Raw genomic sequence first — 10,821 nt, 5'->3', positions numbered from 1 at the left:
CTCCAAGAGTACAAAACCTTGATTCTGTCTTTTAATTTTATACACAAACCACTTCACTTTTTAAGCTTTTATTATCCCTACTTATTTATCAGAAAATACCCTTGACTGGCTGAAATGAACACATTTTTCTGAAGGTGGTCGTCAAAGATGCAGAGGATTTAGGAACATTTACAAACAGGTACATACAAGGCAAGTAGAGTTAGCTTTAATTTAACAATAAAAACATGTATGGTATCTTATGCCTTACAACCAAAAAGGTATATTTTGTATTAGAATCTCCATTCTCCCTTATGCATGTGTCACTTAGGTATGAAGATTAAAATGTACGATAATCTCCAGGTAAAGTACAGTACTGTGCCTTTTATTTCTAGGTGCACCTCTGGGTCTAAAAAATAACTGGTAATTTACCAGGAAGTGGTGATAAAGTTTCTGACATGATCTGCAATCAGTGTTCTGCGTATGGCTATTATACAGAATCCCTTCATACACAACCATTCTTTACAAATGGAATAAACATGCTGCTGACGTTCGTGTTGTGTTTACTAATTTTCCTGCTCAATTATTAAATGCATACTATGCTTGGAATTTAAAGTTTATAGTTTAAATTCCGCAGAGACAGTATCCTGGTCAGGTGTAAGTGTTGTGAAGTTGTTGGGGCAAGCATGGAACCTAGATGTGCTGTTTCAGTTTAACCATGTCTAATTCAATTGTAATGCAAGCTGCATTCAGGCTGTAATATGAGTAAATGTATGGGTATAGTCACGCTCTTCAGCAGTGTGAATAGTTAAGGGTTTGTACTTATGGTTGTGGTGGTTGTTGCATAATAAATAAATAGCTATCAGTGCTCTGATAGGCTGAAAGGACCTTGGGATGTGTTTTTTATATAAAACCACATACAGTAAATCTTATTTGAACAGATTGCAAATGTTATTTGAGTACTGACATATTCTAGGTTATACTTTACACCCTTATATCCAATTGAGGTGGAACCTCATAACATTAACAGATGTTATAAAACACGTGACTTCTGCAACATCACTGAAAATACTTTTATTAGGGGGCTCTAGACTGGCGCTTTCAGTAAAGGCGCTCCACGTGGAGTGCAGGATGCGCCTCGTTAGCCTGGCGATCACAGGTTCACATCCCGTGGCCGATAGGGCGCTTGCGGTTCTGCAGTGGGGCCACCAGATCTGTGTTGTCCTCCGGCACTATATAGGTCTGATGGCTTCGCTGTGGATCCGCAGTGCAAAAAATTATGGCTTGGCAGGAAGACATTTCGGAGGACGCGTGTTCCATCCTCGTTTCCCAAATCGCCAGGGGGTTGCTGTGGTGAACTGGGATAAAAATAATAATAATTGGACATCCCAAATTGGGGAGAAAAAACAGGGTAAAAAATAAAAATAAATAAAAATGTTGTCAACGACTACATTTAAAAAAAAAAAAAAAAATAAGAAAATACTTTTCTTATAGTACTTCCGTTCCTATTTAATTGGTGAAGTGAGGATAACACGAATGCCAGTATGTGTGATCTTCAGCAAAGATATATTTAGTATCTGATGTCAACACTTAAAATACATTGTATTTTAATCCCAAAATGTAACAGTTCATTTGTATAAACAATGTCAGTAACATACATTCCCTGCCTCAACTGCATATTCCAAATTATAGCTATCAGTATGATGAAAAAGGTGTGGACCATGAAATGTATTAACATGTACAGAATAATATAAAATAATAAATGGCAGCAAAAGTTTAATCACAGTTTGATAAGCGGTTCTCCAGAGATGTAAAAATGTAATTGTGACATACAAGTGTATGGACAGACAGACACCCCCATATACTTGGAGTCTGATACTCTCTAACTTATACTACAGACAGTAATATTAATGCTATGTTTCATGACAACTGGATAAGCGGTGCTCCAGATATGTGCACAAATGTGACATACATATAGATGTATGAACAGATAGACGTCTGCATATATCACCAGACTTGGAAAACAAACAAATAATAATAATAACAACCAGTTTCTGAAGTCTACCGTGAATGATGATAATTGTAGAGCTCACCATAAAAAGCACAGTTCCTTGGATCGTGTCAAGGTTAAATCAAATGGGTGAAGTGAGTACTCCGAGCTGTTTCACTGCTCACCATTCAGTCTGCACAACAGATTGATAATGTATAACATCTTTAACTAACATTTCCCCATTTATACTGTAATTCATAATATGGATCTTCAAGTTTAGAGAGATTGTATATGAACTTATATAAAATTATTTATTTACTAGGACAGCACACATAAAAGAAAAGCTTGGTTTACAAGGGAAATACTGACTGGATTTAAGCAACAGGAGCTTTGGTCACAATCTTCTACCAAATACCTGTGAATCACACCAGACACACTTACAAAAACCACAGAATCAACATTGCAAACATCGGAGAAACACACACAGCAAGCATAGATGTAGATCTGTAAAAAGGTTTTGCCCTACAGGCACTTTGTTGCATTACCTATCTGAATAAACTTAAATCTGCATGCTCTTGAGGACAAACTATAGGCTACTGTGAAAAAGAAATAAACACATTCTCCATCCACAATTGGTCCCTGTGTCAAATATGATAGTGAAAGAATACAGTATATAGAGATATCCCAGAAGGTAGAAACCTACAAGTAACAACTATAAATGATACATAGTATAAAATACAAAGACATTGCACAAGAACAAACACAAATTGCCAAGTGAAGACCCTTCCTTCGTGTCAGCATGGAATTCTGTAAAGCATTTTTTTCAGAAATAGTGTGTAGAACAGGAACAGCACTTAAAATAACATTTTATATGCAGGTACTACTGACAATTACTGACAGAAAAAAGGACTGAGATTTCATTATACAAATCCCTTTCAAATAAGGTGGTCATTATTATACAACTACTGATTTTTGGTTCAGCCTTTTGTTAAAATCCTGTGCATCTCTGCACATCATACTTATTAGACTACAAAAATGAGATGAGCCATCATCCCTTATATTCCTTATTATTCTGTCAATATAAATTGACCGACATGAAATCATTCACCGCTCAAAATAAATCAGCTGCACCCACATTCATTTGACACAGATCTACTTTTAAAATACTTTTTTTTTTTTTTTTTTTTTTTTTTTAAAGAAACCATCACTACAACATGAAGGGGAAAAAACATGTTACATTTAAGAAACCAACAGCCTCCTGCTTAATTGCACATTGAGAAAAACATATATACAGATTTAATCACCATTAATCCTTTCACATTATTTTATAATTTACCACAATATAGCTTTTCTATACAGTCTTGGTCAGTTACTGTTAACATCTTGAAGGTATATATAGTTCAGACGATAAGGTCAAATCTATTCATGTTTATGTATCTGTAACCAAGTGAGAAAACGACCACTGTTTAGGAAACCAAAAGCATATCAGTATATAGGTTCTCAAAGTGAAAAACAACAAATAGCTATTTCAGAGTTTCTAATATTTATGATATTCACCTGTAAAAGGCTTTACCAATAACAGTAAGTTAATTTTGCACCAGTAAATCTTAGCATTTCAAGCACCATTATTCAATCCAGTATAAAAAGTCTTCAAAAAAACATACATACAAAAGGTTATCTAGCTTTACCTGATAGATCACTGAACCTGTCAATCCGCTACACACCCTCAGGACAATCTGCCATGTCAGACTATTGATTGGGGTGCCACAAGGTGACTAGTACCACTACTGTATTAAATAGAACTGCTAAAATAGTATCCCTCTAACCAAGTAAAAGAACACAATGAACCTCAGTTAGAATACACATATCATAAGAAAAAAAAATAACTGCAAAACATATATATATATTCATAGGGGACTTCCATAGTGACTTGTTTTCTCTATATTCAATATTTTTGCCTATTTGTAATTTATAAAAAATCACCTTATATTTTTACTTTTCCCCAATACATAATCTAAAATGAAATGCAGTGTACTTTAATTAGTAAAAATAAAACATACAGCTTGTCGTTCCCACCCCCTCATATAATTATATCTTGGGCAATTAAGCCATGTACTATTTGCACCTCATTAAAAGGATCCATTGCTTGATTAAAAATAGAAATTAATTTAAAATGGACTATGTATGGAGACCCTGGTACACCATCTTTAAAAATGCTCAATGTATAACTGCCTTCAGGCAGGGGATCAATTTAAAACAGAAAAACAAAACAAACAAAAAAAAAACATTGAGAAAGGGTCCAGCAAAATCAACGGTAAATCAGTCATTCAATGTCAAAGTCGTGTTTCAATACCACTGATTCAAAATGAAACATTTACAATTAACTTTTCTATGGATCCTTAAAGCACATATACATTAAAAACTAAATAAATTAGGTCTATTTTAAAAACCTAAACAGTGGCAGATCTTAATTCCAACACCCTAACGTGTTTAACCCTTAACCATTACGCTGTATTTATTGTGTTTAGTGATGGTTTTAAGGGAGTCTATAAATCACTCCTGCAGAAAAAAACAAACAAACCCATATATCACTTATATAGAGTTAGTGTGTCTGCATTAAGGTCCACCGCTGCTTAGATAATTAAAATAGACTCTGTAATTCCTATCTGATTTCTAGCTTAGAACTGGCATTATATTGCCTAGCACAATGTAGATCTTCAAACACAAAACTGGTATGGTGAAAATGTATTATGTACTGGAACTTAACTGAATTTACATTTTGTCACTGTTCAAGTAAACAATGTCACAGCTAGAAATCGTCCTATAATACAGCCACTTAATCCTTTTTTGCTTCTTCCTTGTCACTGTGAAGAAGAGTCCTGACACTGGTCCACACTTCAGTGTACATCAGTGTTCCAATGAAGACCACTAGAGTTCCAATCCAGTGCCACACAGTGAAGGGATTTCTGAAGTACATTATTGAAAAAATGAGGCTGACGAATTTACGCAGGGTCACTACCAGTGTGACGGTAAGAGATGTGCACTCAGTCGTCAGAATAAAAACTCCTCGAATACAAACATATCTGGAGAAGGGGGGCAGTAGTAAGGTTAATCAATTATTAATATTATTATTATTATTATTAATATTATTATTATTATTATTATTATTATTATTATTATTATAATATGTCTTAGCAGACACCCTTATCCAGGGTGACTTAAAATTGTTGCAAAATATCACAATTCAAAGTATTATATTACAAAATATCACATTATTATACATTATATAGACAATCCATCTGATTAGAATGAGCATAAAACTGGACACCGGTAATAATAGATCTGTGTTAGCCTCTAATCTAAAACTCAAATACTTCCCTACTGGATGTATGTGGATAGGTTGCTAAATTCTAGGTCTTCAAAATCCATCATTCAATTTGTTTAAGAACTGTCCTTTTAAAAATATATAGTAGAGTACTTTTTTCCCCCCAGAGAGTTCTGAAAGCACATGACAGCACCTGCACCATTATCTTGTGAGCCCCCCCCCCCCATTTTGAGAATTACTGTTAAATAACCTGTAGCTTTCAAAACCCTACTATACCAGTAACATATATATTTATTTTTCTCCACTCAAAGGATACTGAGTTAAAACATTCATTGAAAGGTAGAACCACATCACAGGCACCTTTATGCCAATCACTGGAACATCAATAGGAGCTACAAAAAATAAAAAATAAATACATTTTTTTTATTTGATCGTTACATACAAACCAAGTATATATATATATATATTTGGTAAAATGACTAACAATTACTCTTTTAAGCACATTTGCTTTTCATGTCTAATGCATGTTTTAGTTTTTCAATACAAATGTGACATTCCCCATTGGATGCCTCACCGCAGAAATCGACTTCTGGAGGACCGAAGATCAACGGACAACCATTGCCTCAGTTCTCCCGCCGAAATGAAATGACGGATGTTAATCGAGCTACTGAACACTGGTGAGGGCCCAGTTTGAGACGTCTCTGGCTTGACTATGAGGCTGACTAGCTCTAGAAGACTTGCTCGAAAGGGCCAATGCAATGCTCCATGTGGGTACTTTTACTAGGTGAGCCTCTAGGGACCCCGCAACATGTACATATCTTTGTTTTCTTTATAAAAGTTTTTTTTTTTTTTTTTTTTTTTTTTTTTTTGCCAGAATAACGACACTATGACAAAATATATCAAAATTGAACACAGTTAAGCTCAACAGGACACACTCAAAGTTACAAAGGGGTTTAATACATTAATTGTTGCAAGTAAGAACACATCTCCTGCCATTGTGCTGATGACAGGACATGAAAGAAGAGCTTCTCATCTGTCTGCAAAACTGTCAGGGCAGAATGAAGTTGCTATGTTAATGTGTACTGTGTTTTATTACCGGAATGTACTGTTTTGCTTAGAATGTGTTACAAATGTAAATACTAGCTGACATTTAGCAATGTTCACCCTCATATAATAACTGGGACTTATTGAACATACCACTTTGACTGAAGAGACCTGAATGATTGTAGATGTCACTCGCAAGCAGAAGAAAACCAGGCAATGGAAGGCAGTGCTGAAACAAATAATACAAAAAAGAAATACTGCATTTTCTTACTTAAGATTTTCTCTAGATCTAGATCTAATAACCCTATGTCTTAATGTACATAAATTATTTGGATGTTGGCCTTTAATGATTTAAAAGTAATTATCAGATTAGAATCCTAAATAGTTCTGCACCCATTAATGCGTGTGTGCAACACAATGTTGTTTATTGTCACTGGAAAGCCGTATAAGCACTCCTTACATTGTAAAACAGGGCCTCCTTGGAGTGCTTGCCATATTTCTTATAGAGCGTCTCTTGGAAAATCCCCATCCTCGCTGACATGAGGAGTGCAAATGTCAGCATAGCAACACCTGAAAAAAACAAACAACAATGGTGAACTTGAAAGGTGCAGAACTGGCTGCACTTGAGCGATTTTTTTGTTTTCACTCACTTTGGATTCAAATCAAGATCTCGAGAGAAGCACTCTCTGTATCCAAAGAACTAAACAGTAGGACCGCACTAGTCAGTTTGACGGTGGACTACCACTCCATGGGCACTTATGAAAATAATATATCAGGCGATCCAATACAGTTTAATCTCTAACATGAGGCCACTAGATAAGGAAGGAAACAGGAATGTCCCACCATCTTCTATACTATCAATCAATCAATCTACGCCTTGCTGTACTGCAAGTACTGAGCATTCCAAACTCTCAGTTTGAGAGAGAAAAAAAAAGCAGTGCCATACCAAACAGCCAGCGCAGAAAAGGATAGAAACCTTCTCCTTCATTGGCACTTGGTTCTGAGGCCTAGACGGGAACAGGAAATTGATATTTTGAGAAAAAAAGGAGGCAGAAATGTTAAAATAAAAAGCTGTAAATCAATGTCAAAGTGTGTTTTGTTTAGAGTTTAAAAAGTCTGCCTGCAGAATTGCAAAAACACTACCACTCTCACCCAAAATGTCATTATCTGAACAAACGCTATGTTAGCCTTTACAGTAAAAGCATATTCAACACCCGACTACCTGAACACAATATGGACCATTAAGCACAGTGCACTTCTTTTTTTACAATACACAATAGATTTCATTTATTTTTAGCTCAACAGTTCCTTTTAAAAAAAAAAAAAAAAAACCTGGTTATACTTTCAGATTTTTCTTACCACTTGTTTGGCCGTCATGATAGTGCAAATAAAAATTCCCAATGACACAAGAGCTATGGAGACGTATTTTGTAATTGTGTATCTGAACAACCAAAAAAAAAAAAAACAAAGTTAATTATTTTTAAATTAAAAGTAAAAATACAACAGACACATTTGCTTAAACTGCACAAGAGCTCAGACATTAAAAAATATCTAAATCAATATGTATGAGATCTTATCCAAAATTTGCTTTTGTAATTCTTTTGTGTTTTAAGATTTCCATTTTTACTTTCTCCTTGCAGAGTGATGCCACCTTCTCTTTGAGCATATACAGTACAGTGTGCTGTGGCAGGAACGGGATAACAGGATTATGAATGAACCCATTTTATTAACTTATAGGTGTTACTAAGTTAATCAAATCATATTTTTAAAATGGCATTTCTATTCTGTTAAAAACATTGACCCTAACAACCATAACAGGGTTATGGTTGTTAGGGTCAATGTGCTTAGGGATGTTAGGGTTGTTAGGGTAAGAGTTGGGATGATGGTTGTTACGGTTTGGATAATAATTTAGAGTTATGGTTAGGGTTGTTAGGGCTACGAACTTACCTTTTCTTCAATATAATGATTCCCAGAATCATGTTAGCTATTAAGGATCCCTGGAAAAAAAAAATGAAATAAAAATCTAAGAAGAAACTAAAAACAAAGCATCCCTGGCAACATAATCTAAGGGGTACTATGGTACTTCATATGGTTTATATTCAGGTCCAATGGTTTCTAAACCTGAAGTTAAATGAAAATCTGCTGTATCATGTCTAGAGGATTAAAACAATGTGGTATTGAAAGGGTTTAATTTCTACTGTACACCAACGCTAAAGAGAATCATAAAATACAACTTGTAAAGACTGCCAGAGGCTAAAAGAATACTGCACTGAAACAGAAAATGTTCACTGGACAAAAAAAACTAGATTTTGTTTCCAGGCTTAATGGTTTATAAGATATCAGCATTAGGTGTGGTGGTGGCAGCTTACAGGGATACTTCAACTGTTAAAAACCTTTCACTTGTTTGTTGACTGAAGGAAATTTGGAAATCTACACAGGCTGATTTGTAGCTTATCGTTGACAGCCTATATAACTGTTACTGAGCCCAAAATGTCCTGGTAGCAGATGTAGATTTTACACTACACCTTGGCCACAGTACAGCCACTGCACACCTGACAATTATGCCAAACAAATCCATTAGAAGTATTCTCAACTTAATAAATATACAACAGGATTCGCCCATTCCAATGTACCCGAAGGACCTCAGAAACTGAAATTTCTTTGATTTTAGATCCAAGCTGGACTCAAGTCTAACATTCATTGGGGGGGCTCCAATTTATATATGTGGTGTACCAATTCTACTGAAATCTGTGGGTGGCCAGCCAGAATGTCAGAACACTGCCACCTTCTCTTGAGCAATAACAAACCACATACTGATCTGAATATCATATGCAGGGGCATGGATATGTTGAAGTTGAGGGCATAGTTGTTCACAACGCTCACTGTGAAGAACATGGTCACCATAATCACGTAGTTGCTAGGAAAAGAAAAGAAAGAAAAAAATTACTCTGTGTACAGTTTTGAGTGAGTTCATCTCCAATTTTTGATGGATCACAAAAAAAATGTAATAAAAGAAGAGAAGATATCCCTTTTCCCCCCACGTTATTTTATTGTTATTATTATTACTTGATAACATTACATTTTAGAGGCAACACATTTAATAGTCAAGGGACTACTTAATTACAAACTAAACTTCTAACTAAACTTCTAATTCTATCTATCTATCTATCTATCTATATATATATATATATATATATCTATATATATATCTATATATATCTATATATATATCTATCTATCTATCTATATCTATCTATCTATCTATGATATATATATATATTATATATATTAATATATATATATATATATATAAATACGTTAGAACCGAAACGAAGCATCCTTTAAAAGCTGTAGCAATTACAGTACCTAAACGGAATGGCTGGTTTCTTCCTTCCAAAATTGGCTTCAAAGATGAAACCCTCCAATGCAATAAATAAAAACTGAGCAAACGTTACAATGTTCCCACAGCCTGGGGAATCCCTGAAAATAAATATTAAAATAATTAATTTGGACAGAAATGGTATCAAATCAATATCAATTTGAATTAAAACTGGTAAAATCTGCTATGTGCTAAGGGAAATTAGAGGTTTAAAATATTATTTTTGACTAGTTTGTTTTATACAAAACATCGTGCCACTCCTTGCATCATGTCAATAACGAAGTGAAACGTTCTAAACGGTTCTACACAATATTAACAAAGTATAAGTTATTACAACTGAGTGCTTGTTGCATTGTGACAGCAAGACGCGGTACTAGTACCATTTGCTTAAGCATTAGATTAGAATCCACATTCAACCACATTGAACCCCTGAACTATGCAACCTGACAAACACAGGAATGTACCTAGTTTAGGCAGCTATGTACATTACGTCACTGCCAGCAATGCAATGCACTAATGATGTTGTTATTTACTGTACTCATTTTGTAATGTAAACGGAGCTAGTTACAGCTAAGTTACACACTATTTGAACTGAGACTTATTCTAATTCATTATCATCTAGCTAAATTAAATAGCTTCTTCATTTGGGATTTTTCAAGACCAAAGCAGGTAAACGTAAAATATAAAATAAACAAACTCCTTGGAAACTTGATTACCTCAGTACTGTATTACTAACCTTACTAAAAGTTCCAAAAACACCACATTACTGCAGCAACCAACAAAAACTAGGGTTATAGCAAAGGCGGTACGCATCTTTGAACAAAACAGAACTGAAATAAATAAGTATATAAATAAAATGTATATATATATTTATATTTGTAAGTTACTTTAACATAACAAATATGTTAGCTGAAGTGTGAAAGCAATTTCTCAAGAGTCCATTGTCAAGACACGTCTACCGGCTTCAGGCTCTTCCGGGGTCAGCACTGGGGTTGTAGGGAACTGTATTTTGTTAAACAGTTTGCGCAATTTCTGTTTAAAGATTTTAAAAGTAAAAAAAAACTACAAGTCCCACATCAGCACGCTCAGGTTTAAGCAACTAATATA

At 34.6% G+C, this 10,821-nt stretch overlaps 1 protein-coding gene across 1 annotated transcript; it reads right to left on the bottom strand.

Annotated features, from left to right (window-relative positions):
• Positions 1-2,258: 2,258 nt before the first annotated feature.
• On the bottom strand, positions 2,259-10,664 carry slc35b4 (solute carrier family 35 member B4). Its single transcript, XM_041254690.1, has 10 exons — positions 10,451-10,664; positions 9,702-9,815; positions 9,150-9,252; positions 8,283-8,332; positions 7,695-7,776; positions 7,282-7,342; positions 6,796-6,905; positions 6,489-6,564; positions 5,608-5,683; positions 2,259-5,049 (listed from the first exon to the last, which is right to left on the bottom strand). Exons 1-10 carry the CDS (start codon positions 10,525-10,527, stop codon positions 4,803-4,805), a joined length of 996 nt encoding a protein of 331 aa, XP_041110624.1. The 5' UTR covers positions 10,528-10,664; the 3' UTR covers positions 2,259-4,802.
• Between the last annotated feature and the right edge of the window lie 157 nt (positions 10,665-10,821).

The sequence above is a fragment of the Polyodon spathula genome, chromosome 7 (assembly GCF_017654505.1).
Source record: "Polyodon spathula isolate WHYD16114869_AA chromosome 7, ASM1765450v1, whole genome shotgun sequence".
NCBI classification, from domain to species: Eukaryota; Metazoa; Chordata; class Actinopteri; order Acipenseriformes; family Polyodontidae; genus Polyodon; species Polyodon spathula.
This window is presented reverse-complemented; position numbering and strand designations above follow the sequence as displayed.

Excerpts from the sequence above, each read along its gene's own strand:
- slc35b4 (XM_041254690.1), bottom strand. The coding sequence starts at position 10,527 with ATGCGTACCGCCTTTGCTATAACCCTAGTTTTTGTTGGTTGCTGCAGT. Across the intron at positions 8,333-9,149 it reads TGCATATGATATTCAGATCA|GGATCCTTAATAGCTAACAT; the intron begins GTATGTGGTTTG and ends TTTTTTTTCCAG. Across the intron at positions 6,565-6,795 it reads AGGAGGCCCTGTTTTACAAT|CACTGCCTTCCATTGCCTGG; the intron begins GTAAGGAGTGCT and ends TATTTGTTTCAG.